This window comes from Dreissena polymorpha, chromosome 4 (assembly GCF_020536995.1).
Source record: "Dreissena polymorpha isolate Duluth1 chromosome 4, UMN_Dpol_1.0, whole genome shotgun sequence".
NCBI lineage: Eukaryota > Metazoa > Mollusca > Bivalvia > Myida > Dreissenidae > Dreissena > Dreissena polymorpha.
Window position 1 is genome coordinate 29,216,547 of NC_068358.1, and position 21,533 is coordinate 29,238,079.

Sequence of the window (21,533 nt, forward strand, 5' to 3'; positions counted from 1 at the left end):
GACCATGCAAAGTAATATATATGGCAGATGTGCAGATGGTACCTTATGGTTAACAATTATAAAGTTATAAATAATATAGCACTTATAATCACAATACTAACGCACTGACGCGACCATGTAGTTATACAACAGAACAGAACATAACAAAACATAAGAGTTTATTTACGGCCTAAGCATGTGCAGCTCATCGTCAAAATAACAATAAAGCAAAAATTAATACACATACGTCAAACTAACAACAATTTTGTTTATGCATTTTTACTCATCTATGATTTTGGTGAGAATGTAAATGTCAGATTATAATGGGTTCGTCTGAAACATGGGCCGTCTTGACTTCTACCGTAATGACCGATACGACTCGACATCATGACCCGGAAATAAAAAAGTACATGCTGTAAAGTCAACGAAAAAACCAGGCATATGCTGAAAGTTTCTTTCGATTGTGAAATATCTTAGCAAGTTTTATAAATAGAAAATCGGGGACAATAATGGGCAAACCAAAAAATAAGTCGAAGACGAAAGACGTGTAAGTGATACCTCTTTATATATTTAAAAAGTTTTTTTAATAGATTGAAAATTAGAAATTGGATAACGTTGTTGTTGTTGTTTTATTTAGCCTCTCCATGACAAAATCTGTATTTCTGACATCATGGGTTACACGGAGCAAACCTATGGTCAGTTTAATGTTTTTGTGAATGGTTGTAATGCTAATTGTTGGCGACTAGCAGTATATATAGATAGATAGGTTATTATACATTTTGTTGTCAGAGCCACAGGTGGATGTAACAGAATTATGGAGGTTTCGGCGAAACCCCAGTTCGGCGAATTGATTATAAAATATAAATAGTAGGTGTTAAACCGGTTCGGCGAAATGATTTATATATTATCATGCCTTTACATAACTTCTTAATAGGTGTGAATAGATCGATGTACGGCATTGCTATCACATTCAAATTGTATATTTTAATTAGCGATATTGTTTCACACTTATTATAAAGAACGCTTGGCTCAAGTGAGGCTGTCAAATTTCAACACCTGAAAACAGCTCACAGTTTGATATCTAGTGATGAATGTCATATTATGCTGACTACTATAAATGGTCGACATGGTCACTTATGTTTTATTCTAGCTTTCATGGCGAATGAATACCCTTGTATAAAATGCTTGAAAAATGTGACTCGGCCTATGCAAGCCGTAAGTTGTGATGGTTGTGGTCGGTGGCAGCATCGTAAATGCGACACCGGTATTACATCTGAGCAGTACCGCTTGATGTCAAGTGGACAACTGACCATGGAGTGGTCTTGTGTAGATTGTAATTTGGACTGTGAGGTTCGTCAATTGTCGTCAACAACAGTGTATGATGAAATACCCTCTGATACAAGTATCCCTAATTCTCCAATCCGGGAACTGTCCCAAACATACACTGTCCGATCTGATGGTGACTTAGACGTAGTAGAACCAGAAGAGGATAGGATGGAAGAAGCGTCAAATACCATAGATGACCAGTCATTCGATATATCGAACCGAAATATTGAGCGACCACATGTGTCGCTTGATGAATCACTACCCGATCGAACACTTGATGATGTCAGTTTCAACGCAGTACCAACAACATACGAAGTAGTGGAAAGTGGCAGAAAGCGTGGTGGTCGACTACTCGTGAGCAGTGACGGCTACACATACAACGCAAGGAAGACACAAAGTGGAAGAACGTACTGGACATGTAGTGTGAGAAATAAACAAGTAACATGCTTCGCTAGTGTAAAACAGTTTGGCGACATGTTTACAGCCAGTCTAAATGGACATACACATCCCGCAGATCCAGGGGCATATAAAAAACTAAGATCAGAACAACTGATGCCATCCACGACGAAAATTGTTTAAAGCTATGCTCTCATGTATATTGAATTGTCTGTGTTGTATCATTTGCGAATTGATTGCCTTAGTACATGATTGCCTTAGTACATGTGTATGTGTAAATGCATATAAATATTGTGTATTCCAAGTGTTTCAGGTGTTGTCATGTCATTGCATATATAATGGTGAAATGTATAAGTAAATAAGGTAATTATGACTATTTTTTATTTATAATCACTTGCAAGTAAATTTGTGTTAATGAACCTATTGAACAATTGTTAAAAGGTATTTCAATAAAATATTACACTACACACTGTTTTTCCTTTGTTTTATTCACACGATTAAATACTCATGCATACTGTTTAATTGCTCCTTGTGCGCTGATTTGAGCAATCAACTACAATAGTAATTGATCTGCTAATGGGCAACACAATAGTGTTTGCTAACACTTCGCCGACAATTTGAATGTGATAGCAATGCTGTACATCGATCTATTCACACCCAGCGTTTTTTTTCCCCAAAGGGGAAAGGTACCTGTACCCCTACAATTGGGAATTTTTCGAGTCGTGAAATCTTCAAATTGGGAAAAAAATGAGTCGCGAAATCAATGAATTGGGAAAAATTCGAGTCGCAAAATTGATGAATTGGGAACCTTTAAAATGCATGTTATCTATCATTAGGGGCTATATTCTGCATCACAAAGCATTTTAAACTCTAGGTTTTGACAGAAAAACTACAGTACGGTTATGATATTTTGACTATCGTATCATGTCAATACAGTCATGTGAAAATTGTGTTATTGCCACTTCAGTTAGGATGTGCCCGTCAATTGGAAAAAAATATCTTCCAGTGATAGGCATAAGCACTGAGGTTGCATAAAAAATAATATTAATAATTTTGTTTTAGCCCTTAAAAGTCTTACAAGCCCTGCAATGTTTCATGTGAGTTAAATTAAAAACTTAAAAACTAAACAAAAACAACAACAATGAATCTTGTACTGGTTTGACATCTTTTAACAATAGACAGTGAGAATAGTCACACGTAACCAAAATGAGTTTTTAGAGTGGAATGCTTTAACAATAATTTTCAAAGGTAAGTCTTATATTTTGTTTTGATTTTTTTTCAAATCATCAAATAAGATATTAAGATCATCTGCCATTAAATGCTTATGTATATGTTGTAAATAACTATAGGATTTTACACCCATGTCTCATTATTTTTAATTTTATGTTAAACTTTTATTTGTTTATATCCGTATCCGAATAGTTACTGTCCGGATTTAACACTTAAAAACTATACATAGAAGTAATATGCGCATTTAACTCAATACGGTTACGTTTTTTTTTAATGTCAACGAAAAATTAGTGTTGAGAAAGTTTATTGATGTAAGGAAGACTGGTCTTAGCGATGGAATTCTTTCACGGGAAATATCGATCACTCGTCGCGGTTATGTAATCCATTCACATTTTACACAGCGGTTAGAGTTGCGCCCCATTTGAAAAGTTTTGTTTACTTTCTACGCAACAATGTCCGGCGAAAATAAATGGCCGAAAATGAAAGGCTCGACAATATCAAAAGGTATTTCCAGCGAAAATAAAAGGCACTGGCTATTGGGAACGGCACCTAAAATCGTTCGGAACGGTAGATATCGAGATTGGGAAAGGTCCGGTGCTAAAATTGGGAAGCCTCCGGTAGGCTTTGGGAAAGGTACCGTTCCCCGGTACTAGTTAAAGAAGGAAAAAAAACGCTGACACCTATTAAGTAGTTATGTAAAGGCGTAATCAACAATAAATCATTTCCCCGAACAGGTTTAACACCTACTATTTATAATCAATTCGCCGAACTGGTGTTTCGCCGAAACCTCCAGTAACCAAGTAACGTACCCTGGATAGTATTATTTTTTAGGAGCCCAATAGACAAGTTAATTGTTATTGTTTACATTCTGGATTTTCCACGCATGCACACTGACTGGTTGGCAAAAACACTGCATGGTTACAGTCACGTAAAACATGTAAAAAGGGCTTTTGTTTAGTCAATTAAACGATAAAAAATCCGAAATAAACATTACAACTCTTAAACAATAGTGCAAATATATCATATTTAGTACAAATAAATGTATATTCATATATATAATTTCCTCTTTATAAAATACAAATAAGTTATTAGCATCGGAGTAAAAGTGGTCGGAAAACTAAATACTGACAATACCACACAACAAAACAATAAATTACTCGTATTCTTTTGTAAAGTAAGACTTTAAAAATGATATTTCAAAACTTATAAAACATATATTAATTTGATTATAACTATAAACGGTGTGGATATTGTTATTGTTCATCAGCGATCGAAAGTGTATTATAAGAGGTGCATTTAATCAATTATAAAACAAAGCCATAAAAAACAGAATACGTTACACTCGTTAAATGTTGTGGTAATTTTCTTTTCCATAGAATGAATTTTCGTTTCGCTTCCATTGAATTACAATATTAATAAATTTTAATATACAAATGGAAATAAAACCTGCATCTTGTGCAAATTGAACTGTCTTTGCATGTATATTGAAATCTCTTAACAAGTAATAAGGAGTGATACATGTAACAATCTAGCATTTTATGATAAATTATGTACTTATTTAATTTATTTTACGCAAATATTGTTTATCCATTGTGATTGCTTGGTTTCATGATGGTGTTACGTGCACTGCAAGAACGTACAATCTTTACACTAAATTGCCGAGTTTACCTTTTCCGGTACCCGCGTTAAATACATCAATTGTGTAATGGTAATATTGCACAATATTTTTAATTTAAAGTTATAAAGCACTGTATTATTATGATTAAACTGGCTAACATATAAATACACATGTTCCTGTTAATCCGTTTCGGACAAATATCTTCTTTTTTAATGTGTTAAATTATTTATGAAAGCAAATGTTAAGTATTTTGGCTTTAATATTTGGCTTGCTCAATATGACTGCTCAATATGCCAAGAGATGACATGGAGGTATCATAAAGTCTGCCACATGTGGTCTATGCAGGGACCCAATTAAAGTATAGGTCCCTATGTTTATGACACCGGCATGTTTTCTGTGTAATTGTCTGGGCAGTCTCCGATCATAACGAGATAATATGCTTGTGACGAACAATGGTGCAATTAAACACCAGGTTACAAATGCTGAAACAAAAGTGTCAAAATTGGTGTGCACAATTGAATAAAAGAATTAGATTTATGAATATATTTGTTGTGTAACAAGGTAAATTTGTACAGATATATTTATAAGGTTAAAATCCGTTACTGTATGTTGCGAACAAAAAGCCATCTATTTGGTTGGTTGTTTTCATCCTTATTTGTGTTCTTTCATTAAATTTAATTTATTCTAAAAGAATTTCCATTTCTGAAATTTTGTATCTAAAATGGACATGAAGATGCGTTTAGTAGAGATTTTTGTGGTAGCCACATAACGAGCTCGTAGATGTGTTCCACTCCAGAGCTCGTTTTTAGTTAAAACAAATAATAACAACAAAATTATCGTTCCAAAAATGAATTTCCACGCATGCTTCTGTTTTATTCAGACATAAATAGTAAAATTATATTTGATACAGTTCATGATTATCAATAAAAACGATGATTATGTCAACCTCTATATGCGCTTATATGAATTCCACCTCTTTTTGCCAACCAGTGGGCGGAGTCTAAACTTTGCAGGTGCGTGTGACGTCACGCGTTAACTCGTCTATATATTCAAATCAACACATAAAATCATGTTTAATGAGAAAAAAATTGACAAAGAGCCATGAACAAAAAATCCCCACCCTCTGATATTGGAATCATAACAAGGTCATTAACTAGAATTTATCATAGACCTGTCTTCGCGGGCCGCAAAAATGTCAAAAATAGCTTTAATCCAAAGCATCCCTTGATCCTCCTTTGGGCAATTGGACAACCTTTCAAAAAAAGTTAACTTCAACAAAATCTGTCCAGCCGTTAACTCACAGTGGGTTGATAGCCAAGCAATATTTCCAGTTCGTTTGTCAATCGAATAAATCTTCGAGAAACTTTCAAGCAATATTTTTTAGTTTTTGCCCCTAAATCGATAGCTCGCGTCCTAGACTTCTCACGCGAAAATATCCAAATCCCAAAATTGTTTTTTTTTCCCAAAATGAGACATTTGAACCCAAAGTTTTGGTAATCAGAATCACAACAAAGCAAATACATTGTACTTGCTGGTAGATGCCGCAGTGCATGGAATGTTTCAGTATTAAGACTTGTTCTGGTAAAACTGGACTTAATTCGTGTGCGTTAAGTGGCATCCCAGATAAGCCGGTGCAGTCTGAACAGGAGAATCAGGGACAAGACTTTACCCTTTCTCCTATCGAAGAGGAAAGTGTCTTATATGACAAGCCTGTACAGATTTCAAAGGCTAACCTGGATGACAAGAATTTCATCATTTTGGGGTCAGACCCTTTTGGGAAAAAACCAAGTCGTCTGTGACTAAAATTTGGAAATTAGTGTTGTTTTTTTATGCCCCCGGTAGGGTGGCATATAGCAGTTAAACTGTCCGTCAGTCAGTGTGTCTGTCTGTCTGTCCGAAATAAACTTTAACGTTGGCCATAACTTTTGCATTATTGAAGATAGAAACTTGATATTTGGCATGCATGTGCATCTCATGGAGCTGCACATTTTGAGTGGTGAAAGGTGAATGTCAAGTCATCCTCTAAGGTCAAATGTCTGATATATGGCGTCTGTCCGTCCAAAAACTTTAACATTGGCCATAGCTTTTTCACTATTGAAGATAGCAACTTGATATTTGGCATGCATGTGTATCTCATGGAGCTGAACATTTTGAGTGGTGAAAGGTGAAGGTCAAGGTCATCCTTCAAGGTCAAATGTCAAATATATGGCGTTTGTCCGTCCGAAAACTTTAACATTGGCCATAACTTTTTAAATATTGAAGATAGAAACTTGATATTTGGCATGCATGTGCATCTCACGGAGCTGCACATTTTGAATGGTCAAAGGTGAAGGTCAAGGTCATCCTTTAAGGTCAAATGTCTAATATATGGCGTCTGTCCATCCGTCCAAAAACTTTAACATAGGCCATAACGTTTTCACTAATGAAGATAGCAACTTGATATTTGGCATGCATGTGTATCTCATGGAGCTGAACATTTTGAGTGGTGAAAGGTGAAGGTCAAGGTCATCCTTCACGGTCAAATGTCAAATATATGGCGTCTGTCCATCCAAGAACTTTAACATTGGCCATAACTTTTTCAATATTGAAGATAACAACTTGATATTTGGCATGCACATTTGGTATCTCATGAAGCTGCACATTTTGAGTGGTGGAAGTTCAAGGTCAAGGTAATCCTTCAAGGTCAAGGTCATCCTTCAAGGTCAAAGGTAAAAAAAAATCAAAAAAATCAAAGCAGTGTTCTCTTGAAGCTGCACATTGTGAGTCGTGGAAGTTCAAGGTCAAGGTCATCCTTCAAGGTCAAGGTCATCCTTCAAGGTCAAAGGTCAACAAAAAAATCAAAGCGGCGATCTCATGAAGCTGCACATTGTGAGTGGTGCAAGTTCAAGGTCATCCTTCAAGGTCAATTTCATCCTTCAAGGTCAAAGGTCAACAAAAAAATATTTCAAAGCGGCGTTCTCATGAAGCTGCACATTGTGAGTGGTGCAAGTTCAAGGTCAAGGTCATCCTTCAAGGTCAAAGGTAAAAAAATAATTATCAAAGCGGTGTTCTCATGAAGGTGCACACTGTGAGTGGTGAAAGTTACAGGTCAAGGTCATCCTTCAAGGTCAAGGTCATCCTTAAAGGTCAAAGGTCAACACAATTTTTTTTTTTTCAAAGCGGCGTTCTCATGAAGCTGCACATTGTGAGTGGTGGAAGTTCAAGGTCAAGGTCATCCTTCAAGGTCTAGGTCATCCTTCAAGGCTAAAGGTCAAAAAAAGAATTAATTTCAAGGCGGTGTTCTCATGAAGCTGCACATTGTGAGTGGTGGAAGTTCAAGGTCATCCTTTAAGGTCAAGGTCAAAGGTCAAAAAAATAAATTCATAGCGGCATTCTCATGAAGCTGCACATTGTGAGTGTTGGAAGTTCAAGGTCAAGGTCATCCTTCAAGGTCAAAGGTAAAAAAAAATAATTTTGAAAGTGGCGTTCTCATGAAGCTGCACATTTTGAGTGGTGGAAGTTAAAGGTCAAGGCCATCTGTCAAGGTCAAAGGATGTTTATTTTTATTTTTTAATTATTTCAAAGCGGCGCAATAGCGGGTATTGTGTTTCTGACGAACACATCTCTTGTTTCTTTAAAAAAAACTCCAAATTGATAATAAAGTGGTTTCAATATTATATTTACTCATTTCCAACTTGGATTTCAACTCAGAAATGGATGGGAGATAAACTAAATGTCCCATTTTGCAAAAATGTACAGCTTTTTCAATTGGGTATGAGTCCCTCTACTGGCCCCAATTTTAAATGAAAAAACACTGATTACACAATACCCTCATGCATTAAGTCCAGTTTTCCTGGAACAAAGCTCATTTGTTCATGCAGAGCTGTAAGTGTTTGCTTGCATTGTACAGGGACTCGGATTCGGAAGCTGAGGCAACTGTTGAAGTCACAGAAGAGAAAGCTGTTTCAGCCAAACAGAGCAAAAAGGACAGGAAGAAAAACAAGAAAAAGGATGATGATTGGTACACAAGATTTCCAATAATAAGGAAGCAATGTTCATTACATGTATATGTTTAATTAAACTATACTGTAAAAACTGCATGCAATCGCCAAATCACTAAAAGAGCATAACCATGGTTATTCAACACCAGTAGCATATGCTTTTAGATTGTTTCAGACCATAGTTATTTAACATATGTATCATATGCATGTCATTGACCAATTTCTTTCACGCCATGGTTATTAAACACCTGTATCATATGCATGTCATTGGCCAATTTCTTTCAGACCATGGTTATTAAACACCTGTATCATATGCATGTCATTGGCCAATTTCTTTCAGACCATGGTTATTTAACACCTGTATCATATGCATGTCATCTGCCAATTATTTTCATACCATGGTTATTTAACACCAGTATCGTATGCATGCCTCGGGCCAATTTCTTTCACACCATGGTTATTTAACGCCAGTATTATATGCAGGGCTATAGATAACATGTGTATTTGAGTTATTACGCAATTAAAATAACCAAAAACGTAATTAAATTCAAAATAAAGCGAATAAAACACAAATACAAATTTAATAACGTAATTCCCTTTAAAAAAAACTTGCATTTTGAAGCGCAATTCTTACAAACACCGGGCGTATATTTTGGACTGGTTATTTTCCGTACAAAAATGTTACATTGTACTTGATAGTTTATATCCCATCCTATGAAGAACAGAAGGCAGTCTTTCCATCGGTTATCAATCTTTGGGGTATTATTGTAATTACTCGTAGACCTGTCCGATTTCTACTTTCATTTTCTGACATAATAAAAATGGCCACTCGTGGAAATTCAGTAATTGTTTGTTGTTATGTACAGGTACCTTTTTTAATTCCATTTGTATAAATAATACAGTAATTTTAGTTGATTTTTATTATATTATATTCTGTAATTCTCTAAATTACCCAATTGTGTTAAAAAAACTGGGGGTGAAAATCCCAATTAAGCTCAAAAGAAGGGGGTAAACATTTTTACTAAAACTATTGAATTTACAAAAACCCTATTGTCAAAAACATGGGGTGATTATTATGCATGATTGGCCAATTTCTTTCAAACCATGATTATTTGACACCAGTATCATATGCATGCCAACTGCAAATTTCTTTCAGACCATGGTTATTATCCCACGCCATAGGAGGAGGGATATTGTTTTTCCCACTTATGAACAAAAATGTTACAAACATTTTATAAGTTTATCTTTTATGATGAGTTAATATTTACAAAATATTTCTATTTTTTTTTGTAAGTTTTGAGAGATATTTGCTTGATTGTTGCCATGTTTAAATTGTTCTGAAATGTTTTACAATTTTTCTTCTACTTTTCGTTTTCATCTTTAAATAGAATCTTTTAATTAAAAAAAACATATCCATAACAATTGTCCTCTTAATATAATCCTTGTTGTGGCTGGTTGCTAGGGAGTTTTCATCTGTAAATAGATTCTTTTAATAAAAAAACACATATCCTTAAGAATTGTCCTATTAATATAATCCTTTGTTGTGGCTGGTTGCTAGGGAGAACGACGTTGCCAACGAAATTGCATCCATGTCATTGGACGTCAAGAAAGGAGAGAAGGACCAATCAGAGGAAGTGGAGGACGTGCCTGTGAAAAAGAAAGAGAAGGTAGCTATGGTTACCACAACAGGAACTTATACAGGACATAGGCCATTCAATGCAATATAGAGTCACTGTTCCTTGAATCAAACATTATTTGGGGTTTGCCTGGCCTATGTCATGGTAATTATTTCCAGGCACGGAGAAGAGAGCATTTAATTATTTCTATTCATTAATTTAATACAGAAATGTCAGAAGTTGTGTTTACCACACTGGTTCAGCAACATTAATTGAATGCTGTTCTTATGTTGGGAAAACAAGAAAGCTAATTGAATTTTCTTGAGTTTTATGATGTTATAGTGAATAATTTACCTAAAGCATTTATTTGCACTTTGGCATTTTAGAAATATACATGTACCTGCACAAGTGGCCATAAAAACGTATTATTACAAATATCAGCAGGTTGGGGTGGTGCTGTTTATTAGGTAAAACTTGGCATAAAGACAGAAACAATTCACTTGGGTAGAGGGCAGGGTCCTGGGGTCATCAGAACAGAGGCTGGAACAAATTGAAGCAAATTAAAGAATACAGGGGGAAAAATGTCTTAAGGCTGATGTCATTTTGAAGCATTTTGTACATATTTTGTATCAGTGTGACCTGTCCAAAACTAATTGGGTTAATGCTTTGTCATTGCACTGGACTGTTCTGCTGTTTTAATATGAGACGTGTTCTGATAAAACTGAGCATAATGCATGTGCGTAAAATGTGTCCTCCCTGATTAGCCTGTGCAGTCCGCACAGGCTAATCAGGTACGACACTTTCCGCTTTTATGACATTTTTTGTTTAAATGAAGTCTCTTCTTAGCAAAAATCCAATTTAGGCGGAAAGTGTTGTCCCTGATTAGCCTGTTCAGACTGCACAGGCTAATCTGGGACAACACTTTACGCACATGCATTATGCCCAGTTTTCTCAGAATATGAATCATATAAACATGTGACATATTTGTATGAGAGCGTGTCTTTTTGAACCATGATCTGTGATATCCAGAAGAAGAAAAAGCAGCAGGCGATGGACAGTGATGAGGAAGTGGAGGCAGACGATGCCACGCCCATCCCTGGTAACCGTGGTAACAAGAAGGGGGGATTCAGCATGCTCATGATGGAGGATGAGGGGGACACTAAGTCTCTGGTGAGTGACACAATAGATGAATGGAACCTCCATCCAGAAACACATCAAGTTACATCTTTCCCTCAGTTGTCCCTGCCCCTTCTTGTCCAGTTGTCTATGAATTTGTAGGCAGTATCTATGAAGAATGTAATATAGTCTTTATGAAGTATATAATTTTCTATGGATAAGAAATTTAAAGATGCTAAATAAATATTATGGCCCTTTTTGAAAATTTGGGGTTATATTGCTTGGCCAATCACTGTCGTTTGGTCAGTCTTAGACTAATTCCACACAATATCTCGATGAAACTTTGACCTTCAGTTATTCAAAGTGGTATGCTGTTAACCTGTGTTGATTCAATTAATTTGAGGACAAAAACTCAATTATCAAGGTAACTGGGGGTAGTAACATGCAATTTGTTTTCTAGTTATAACTAGAGAACATTTTGACAAACAAGCATCAAGTTTGGTATGCTGGTTGCTGGGGAGTAGCAGAAGATGCTTTCAATGATCAGGTTAATGGCCCTGGTTGTACAGGCTTGTAACATGAAGTCAGTTCCTGCACAATATCTAGATAACGCTTTAGGGGGGGGGGGAGACACCTATCAACTTTGAGGTCAAGGTAAAAGGGTCTTGGTATATGAAATGTCTTCCTGTGGGATAATTTGTGAACACTTACTTCAATCTTTCATATTTGTTGGTTACCTGTGAAAAAGGACAAGGCTTTACATTGTTCAGGTCAACCAGCTATAGGTCAAGGTTACAGGGAATATGTTCTCATACAATATATTAAAACTCTTAACATTGCACATCTTGACAACTTGGCTTCATGTTTGGGAAAGTAAATGTTTGTTGTGTAGTAAGTAACAACCATCTCCCTACCACAAAGGTTAAGGTCACATTAAGAGGTCAAAAAAGGTCATGTTTGCCAAAAACAGCTTGGAAAATCCTGTCACAGCTTTACCTGTGTCTTATATTAATTAATTTTAAAATAACTGTGCACAAATGCAATCCATCATGAGACAACATGTCCCATGCAACACTCATCTCCCTACCTCTCGGATCAAATTCAGTCATAAAAGAGCGGTTTTTGTTTCAAATCTGGGGCCGGGGCCATTATTCAGCCCCATTCCCAACCGGCAAAAGTATATATTTTTCCCAAATGGGTCCTAAAAATTCCCAATTAAAGGTTTAAAAAAAAGCTTTAAAAATATATATGATTTAGATCTCAACATTAAGTTCTCATACAGCTCTATAAGTCGTACCTTACTAAATGTAATATTAAACACACATTTATTCTAAATTTGAAGCATTTTTGAGCAAAATAACAAAAACACTGTATTTCGCAATCTTAAGTCAAGACGCCATGATTTTTCCTAATCCTAAGGGACCATGCCCTATTCCTAAAATGGTGCAAAAATACTCACAACTCACAGCTTTTAAACACTTTAATTTTAGGAGAAAACATTTTGTGTCTAACACCAAATTCAGAGGTCAAGGTAACACTTAGACACCAATGGTCAAATGTGGCAATAAAACGGCTAGCCCAGGCTGTCATTCATCATGCACTTTAAAGATATCCTACCAAAAATTACTATTATAAGAACACAGAGTTATGCATGTATCACTCTTATTACTTCAAAGCTGGTTTGATTAAGTAGCTGTTATATTTTTGCTCAATTCGGAAAGCTCCTGGTAACACGCAAATTGGAAAAACTTAGTGGGTTAAACTCTGAAATTGGTAAAATTTGTGTCACAAATCTGTAGATTTGAAATAATGGTCTTCGCATTGCTGAGTACTTAATTGCACAATAACTTAAATTTATGTTATTTAACATATCTTTTTAATATGTTCAGTTTCAGTGCTCAAATGATTTCTTCACATGCAGATAATGCACTTTGGGAACAAAATTGGTATAACCTTCCTTCCTTGTATGCATTTTTATGCCCCCGGTAGGGTGGCATATAGCATTTGAACTGTCTGTCCGTCAGTCTGTCCAAAAACTTTAACATTGGCTATAACTTGTGGAATATTGAAGATAGCAACTTGATTTTGGCATGCATGTGTATCTCATAAAGCTGCACATTTTGAGTGGTGAAAGGTCAAGGTCATCCTTCAAGGTCAAAAGTAAAAAAATACAATCCAAGGAAAGTAAAAAGCTTTAAAAGGGAGATGATTTCTAAACCTGCCAAATGTTATATTGAAATTTTATTTCAAAGCGGCGCTATAGGGGGCATTGTGTTTCTGACAAACACATCTCTTTTTTGGACAACAATGTGGTATGTTGTATTTTTTCCTCAATTGGGAAAATGCCTTTCATGGGTCTAATATAAAGAAGGAAAACAATAGCAGTGTAGGGACCTCTGTACAGCTCACAGTACTGTCAGAGCCTTGTTTGCATTAGATTTACTTATACTTTGTAATGTTTCGTTGTTTCGTTTTCAGAGTGAGCCCAGTGAGGAGGAAAGGGAAGAAAAGCAGGAACCTGTGAAGCAGCAGAAGAAGAAGGAAAAGAAGCAGAAAGGAGGAAAAGAGAAGAAGAAAACAGCAGAGGAGGAAGATATGGACGTTCTCCTTGCAGAGCTAGATAAACCCAAAGAGACAAAGAAGGAAAAGAAAGCAAGAAAGAAAAAGGTGGAAGAAGAAGAAGAAGAGGTGCAGGCAGACGACGCCACAGAGGTCAAAGTTGGTGAGGTTGTAAAGGTTGAACCAAAGATTGTCACCATGGAAGATTTGGAAAATGAGGAAGAGGAAGATAGGAAGAAAAAGAAGAAGAAGAACAAGGGGAAAGCGGAAGAAGAGAAAGCAGAGAAGGCTGGTGAAGGTGAGGAGGAGGAGGAAGGTGGCAAAGTAAAAACTGCTGCTCAGAAAAAGAAGGAGAAAAAAGAACGGGAGAAACAGAAAAAACTGGTAAAAGTTTGATATATATGCACTTGATCTAGGATTCTAGCCTAGTATTTAACACATTTGTTATATTTGCCATTAGCTAGGAGACATAAACCTCTAAGTAACCTGTAGTCATCATTACCAATTATCTCCACGAAATTCAGAATCTGCCTGCTAACTCAGAGTCACACATCTGAGGGTCGCTCAAGTATGTGCCTTTGGTTTGTTTAAATCTCCAGAGAGTGTGTGTAGGTTAACTGACCACTTCCATGTGACTGTAATAATGTTGAGTACAGCAAAGTTCAACAACAACAACAATCCTTATACTGACGATTGCATATTTTACAAAATGTATACAATAAAAGTAAATGCATTACAACTTCTTACTCCAGAATTGATATCTTGAAAATCTCCAGTAACTAAAAACAAGCTGGGTAAAATAGATCATACTTTAATAAGAAATAAAAAATGACTTACATTGGTCCAGTAGTAGTATTTTTTGTGTAGTATGGAAATTGACTCTCAAAAACTGTAAGATGTCTTCATTCCTCTAGGTAGGGAGGCCTTACAGGAGAATATTAGTCATGGATTTTGATTGCTGGGAACTGATAAAGGGGATGAGTTCTTGAAATATGTCAGTAGCAGAATTTACTTAGCAAATTGTATAATTTTTTTCTTCTATTAAATTCATTTACGTTTTGATATAGAATATTAACTTCTTACTTTTATAAAATAAGCCTTGTTCTAGGAAAAAGGGATTTAATGCATGTACGTGAAGTGTCATCATAGATTATCTTGTTAAGCTTGCACAGAATAATTTGGGATGATACTTTCTGCCTACACTGGTCTTTTGTTTAGAAATGTCTTTCTTTAAATGAAAAATTCTATACAAGGGAAAAGTGTTATCTCTGGTGTGGACACATGCATTAAGCCCAGTTTTCCCAGAGGCTCATAATATCTTTGTTCTCCAAATTCTATGTAAAACCAAATAGTACTAAGAAGTTAATTGTCATTTTCTGTAATCCTGGTGCGACCTTGAGATTATAAAATTTTCTATAATTGTAATTTTCCTGATCACTTTGGCAAGCGTTACTGTAAAATTCACATTTACCACATACTTGTTTGCATGCAGAGAGCCTAATTATGCAAACTATCATTTAATACATTTTTGTAAATAGACATGTTTGTCACAGTAAAATTGGATTTGAGCTGTCCTCTGTGAATATATGACTTAATGCATGTGTGTTATTTGAGCTGTCCTCTGTGAATATATGGCTAAATGCATGTGTGTGATTTGAGCTGTCCTCTGTGAATATATGGCTAAATGCATGTGTGTGATTTGAGCTGTCCTCTGTGAATATATGGCTAAATGCATGTGTGTGATTTGAGCTGTCCTCTGTGAATATATGGCAAAATGCATGTGTGTGATTTGAGCTGTCCTCTGTGAATATATGGCTAAATGCATGTGTGTGATTTGAGCTGTCCTCTGTGAATATATGGCTAAATGCATGTGTGTGATTTGAGCTGTCCTCTGTGAATATATGGCTAAATGCATGTGTGTGATTTGAGCTGTCCTCTGTGAATATATGGCTAAATGCATGTGTGTGATTTGAGCTGTCCTCTGTGAATATATGGCTAAATGCATGTGTGTGATTTGAGCTGTCCTCTGTGAATATATGGCTAAATGCATGTGTGTGATTTGAGCTGTCTTCTGTGAATATATGGCTAAATGCATGTGTGTGATTTGAGCTGTCCTCTCTGAATATATGGCTAAATGCATGTGTGTGATTTGAGCTGTCCTCTGTGAATATATGGCTAAATGCATGTGTGTGATTTGAGCTGTCCTCTGTGAATATATGGCTAAATGCATGTGTGTGATTTGAGCTGTCCTCTGTGAATATATGGCTAAATGCATGTGTGTGATTTGAGCTGTCCTCTGTGAATATATGGCTAAATGCATGTGTGTGATTTGAGCTGTCCTTTGTGAATATATGGCTAAATGCATGTGTGTGATTTGAGCTGTCCTCTGTGAATATATGGCTAAATGCATGTGTGTGATTTGAGCTGTCCTCTGTGATATATGGCTAAATGCATGTGTGTGATTTGAGCTGTCCTCTGTGAATATATGGCTAAATGCATGTGTGTGATTTGAGCTGTCCTCTGTGAATATATGGCTAAATGCATGTGTGTGATTTGAGCTGTCCTCTGTGAATATATGGCTAAATGCATGTGTGTGATTTGAGCTGTCCTCTGTGAATATATGGCTAAATGCATGTGTGTGATTTGAGCTGTCCTCTGTGAATATATGGCTAAATGCATGTGTGTGATTTGAGCTGTCCTCTGTGAATATATGGCTAAATGCATGTGTGTGAAGTATCATCCCTGATAACACTTTCTGCCTTTATTGAATTTTTTGTTTAAAAGAAGTCTCAGAAATCAAGTGTAGGCAGAAAGTTTTGTCCCTTATTAGCCTATGTGGACTGCACAGGCTAATCTTGGATAAAACTTTACTCACATGCATTAAGCCTGGGCCAGTATTCACCAAATAATTCTTAGACTTAAGTCTAAGAATAAAGAAAATTCTTTAAATTATAATATTCAATAATTTCTTTAATTTTGAGTCAAACTCTGCAGTAAACATCTCTATCTATATTATTCTTCATATAGAACCTTTTGTTCATGACATAATCACCAGTGGAGGCCTGTATATATTCAAACACTGAACACATTTTTCTTGGTTCTAAGTCTTTTCTTTATTCTTAAGTCTAAGAATCGGTTGGTGAATACAGCCCCTGGTATTCCCAGAGCAAGGATCATTGAATGTAATGAATGAACAGGAGCAGAAAAAGAAGCAGGTAGGCAAAAAGGAGACCAAGGATGCAGCAGAAGACAGGGAAACCACGCCTGAAACCATGGTGACAGAAACTGCCACGGCAACAGAAACTGCCAAGCCAAACACTGGTAGGTAACTGAATTGTGAATCATGTATTTAAAAAAGCATATGGGGCAAATTTGCTTCTATGTATTTAAAAAAAAGGTTTATTGTTAGCTCAACAAAATTGACCTTGCACTTGTGATCTCCATTAGCATACATTAAAAGCTGGTTGTTTTTCCTTCATTTACATTCGGTTTTGACATGCCCATTTTGCACAAGACCACAACAGTTTTCTTAGTCGGGTAAGCTTCCATGGATTTCAATTTCTTACAGTACGTAAAATTATGTATTCTGCATGACAGTATTTTAATATATTCACGCATAAAGGTCTGTACTATGTTAATATTGGCATGCTATAACATCATCATAGATGCTTACTTCACCTTGTATTGTTACAACAGTATCCTCCAATTTTTAAAGATTATTAACTCAAATGTGTAAATCTAAATCATGTGACCATGAAGTTTATCAATCAAAACTTGATCTCTTTTTGAATGCTGTCTAACAAAAGTGTTTGCCGTGCGTTAATTGTACCCTCGCCATCAAAGTTTGAGGTGGTAAACTTTGATTACCTTTTCTGTCTGTTGGTCTGCACGATGCACATGCGTATTTTGGGTTCTAAAACTATTCTCTTAATTTTCTGCCTATCAACATGAAACTTTCATGCTCCCCCAAATTTTTTTGGGGGAGCATATAGTCGCCGCTTCGTCTGTCCGTGCGTGTGTCTGTCCATCCGTGCACAATTTTTGTCCGGGCTATTTCTCAGCAATTAATGACCGGAATTCAATTAAACTATATGGGAAGCTTCACTACCAAGAGGAGACGTGCATATTATCAGCCGGTTCTGGTTGGATGATTATTCACAGAGTTATGGCCCTTTGAAAATTTCCATTAACTGTACATATAGTGCAATTCTTGTCAGAGCTATTTCTCAGCAGCTAAAGACCGAAATTCAATGAAACTTTATGGGAAGCTTCACTAACAAAATGAGATATGCATATGATCAGCCAGTTATGGTCCGATGATTTTTTATAGACTTATGGCCCATGAAATTTTCCAATTACTGTACATATAGTGCAATTCTTGTCCAGGCGATTTCTCTGCAACTAATGACTGGAATTCAATGAAACTTTATGGGAAGCTTCACTACCAAGAGGAGATGTGCATATTATCAACGGGTTCTGGTTAGATGATTTATTTAGAGAGTTATGGCCCTTTGACATTTTTAAGTTGCTAAACCATCCATCGTATTATTTTGTCCAAAGTTATGCCCCTAAAGACATTTCCTTTTATCTGAATGTATAGTGCAATATTGTGACAAAAAAAAACTTTGGGGAGCATCACCCGTCTCCAACGGTTTCTTGTTTTTTTTTACTATAGATATATTGTTTATACTATGGAGAAGTGCTATACATTATTACAGCGAGATAAACTTTGCAGTTATGTGCCTTTGAACTCAGCATGTTGTACATGTGTATTCTGTGAGTGGTGAACTAGTATTTGAGTTTCATGACTCAAAATGAAATTATATATATATAATATTTATATTTTGAAGAAGTGCAAGACGGTTTTTTCATGTGGGTTTTGATATACTCAGATTTTTTTTTGCACTTGATTTAGGCTTATTTTGGATACTGATATAATTGTACATGTGTATTTTGTGTCGCCAACAGCAGTTTTCTGTGTATCAAAACAGAACATTATAGGAGCGTTGGTATATATTATGTAGAACTAAAAGTCATTATTTTTGTGTATGAGTCACTGTTTGTTGCAGCTTTTTTTCTTAAACGTAGGCAATTCATACAATAGTTAAACCTGAAGCTTATTGTCTGTGTATGTGATCAATGTAAAGTAGCCAACATCAAAATTATGAGATTCATTTTACTAGTACTCAAGTTTTGCACCTTTTTGAAATGAGCAATTGCAGGGGTATTTGTCAAACCCAATAGCTGTTCTAGTTTTCATGGGCGTAATTTTCATTGCAAAATTATGTTTACTCTTAATATTGTTTTTAGTCATGGAGACGGATCATTTTAACATAATCAGTTTACATATTCTTTAGAAGATAAAGCTGAAGAGGAGGTAGATGACAAGGAAGAAGGAGGAAAGAAGAAAAAGAAAAAGAAGAAGGGAGAAAAAGAAGAAGAAAAGAAACCCAAAAAGTCAAAGGCTCAGGTATTTTATTAATAATATTTTTATATTTTACTGTTATATTTTGGTAATACTAATATGGATGGGGAAACCAACTATCACACTTAAATGATAAAGTTAAAAGCAACCATAACATGTTTGTGTGTGTGACTATAAGAACTATGAAAACATTAGTTGATGCGGTGTTTTGAATTCATCAGCTGTGTTCTAATGATGTTGAAATTGTGTAATAGGTCTGATGGTTAGCCTAAATCATCATAGTTCTTAACCTATTGGCCTTAGTACAGCAATGCCCAATAATCAACAGAGGTTTATTGGTCAGGTGACTCAGATCTCATTTACATAGAGGCTTTTTCTCCCCCCCCCCCCCCCCCACTAGGCAGAGGGATATTGTTTTGGCATTGCTCGTCAGAACGTCCTTATGTTCCCAAGCCTTAGTTTGGATCTGCTTGGGTAGATTTCATTGAAACTTTGTATGATTGTATATATATATAGATAAGAATATGATTCATGTCAGATGCTGTTGCTATCCATATGCAAATAATAGAGTTATGGCCGTTTTTATGCCCCCAGATCGAAAGATCTGGGGCATATTGTTTTTGGCCTGTCTGTCTGTATGTCTGTCGTTCATTCATTGTATGTGTGTCCCAAAACTTTCCCTTCCCTTCGTTAAAGTTTTGCAATAACTTGCATTATTGAAGATAGCAACTTGATATTTGGCATGCATGTGTATCTCATGGAGCTGTACATTTTGAGTGGTGAAAGGTCAAGGTCAAAGGTCAAATATATGGCTTCAAAGCGTCGCAATAGGGGGCATTGTGTTTCTGACAAACACATCTTTTGACTTGAAAATAAGCACACTTTTTTGTCCGTAGCCACATCTTGGCACTGGTTAGTTGGATTTCATTTTAACTTGGTATGAGTGTAAATATGGATAAGAGGTTGATGCTCTTCTATTTGTGACTCAAACTATTTGTCAACATCTGGATTAATGGCCGATTTTGACATGAAAATACCCTTTATATGTAAGAATTTTTCCCATCTTGAGCTGTATCTACAATATTGTGAGCCACAGCCATGCAACTTGCCACAGTTGTTTTCAATCATCTGGAGCTGATTCATACAGACCCATAACCCTAGAGGCAATGTCAAGTTCACACATAAAGGTCAAAGATCACAAATTTGATGAAATATTCATAATTTAACAACTTAATTTAATATCTAGGGATTCTTTAATAACTTTATACAATGGTTCTCCTTTATCTGGCTGTGTTCACAGGTAAGACTCCGGTTTATATGGTCAAGGTCACACAAAGTTATCAAATATTACAAAATTTGATTAAATTTGCCTTATTTGTTAGGATTGTACCAAACAACATCAAACAAGTTCTCAATAATCTGAGGCTGAGACACATGTAAGACCCTGTACCCTAGAGTCAAGGTCAAGGTCACACATAGAGGTCAAAGGTGTTAAGATGATTAAAATTAAGTCATTACTTCACTATGCATCAAGGGACTTTTTAATAAATGTTGACAAGTGTACTCCTTTACCTGGCAGTGGGTTACAGGTAAGACTCGGGTCTCTAAAGTCAAGGTCACACACTGAAGTCAAATGTTACAAATTTTGATACAACCTTTCTTATTTTATTCGGATTATTCCATATATTAAGGGATTTAAAACCATCAATAAACAAATTTTGTTTGGCTGTGGATATCAATGGGAAGACTTTGCTTGTTGGTCACAAAGCCTCAGTTCTCAGCAACATGATGGTTTATAGGCCACATGTCTCATATCTCAGTAATCATCGCTACTACATGTGTGCATTGTTGTGTTTCAGGTTGAGGCTATTAAGGAGCTGCTGCGTCGTCAGAAGGAGGAGGAGGAGAGACTGCAGCGTGAGGAGGACGAGAGGATACGTAGGGAGGAGGAGGCCATTGCAGCAGCGGCAGAGAAGGTGGGGCACATAGAACACTACATTGAAGCCACACTCTGAGAAAACAGGGCTTATTGCATATGCCTGAAGTGTTGTTCCAGATTAGCCTGTGTAGTACAGCCTGTGCAGTATGCGCGGGCTACTGTGGAATGACACTTTCAGACTTAACTTGATTTTTGCTAAGAAGAACATGCTTTGAAATGGAAAATATCATTTCAGCTGCACGGCTTATCTCGGACATCTCTTAACGCGCATGTATTAAACCCCATTTTCTGAGGGCAATGAGCATTCACAAAGGTTTAATGTTGGAAATGTAGGTCTGTTTTTTTTTGC

General features: G+C 36.1%; 1 protein-coding gene across 1 annotated transcript in view; it reads left to right on the forward strand.

The window, feature by feature from the left end:
* The first annotated feature begins 354 nt into the window (after nt 1-354).
* The window catches only part of LOC127880261 (eukaryotic translation initiation factor 5B-like), a 129,656-nt gene continuing 108,477 nt past the window's right edge, over nt 355-21,533 (forward strand). Inside the window, exons 1-8 of the mRNA XM_052427584.1 lie at nt 355-526; nt 8,439-8,549; nt 10,088-10,196; nt 11,175-11,315; nt 13,740-14,204; nt 17,018-17,141; nt 19,178-19,290; nt 21,105-21,221. Coding sequence (XP_052283544.1) covers nt 489-526; nt 8,439-8,549; nt 10,088-10,196; nt 11,175-11,315; nt 13,740-14,204; nt 17,018-17,141; nt 19,178-19,290; nt 21,105-21,221 — 1,218 coding nt within the window. The 5' untranslated portion in view covers nt 355-488. The remainder of the gene's footprint in view (nt 527-8,438; nt 8,550-10,087; nt 10,197-11,174; nt 11,316-13,739; nt 14,205-17,017; nt 17,142-19,177; nt 19,291-21,104; nt 21,222-21,533) is intronic.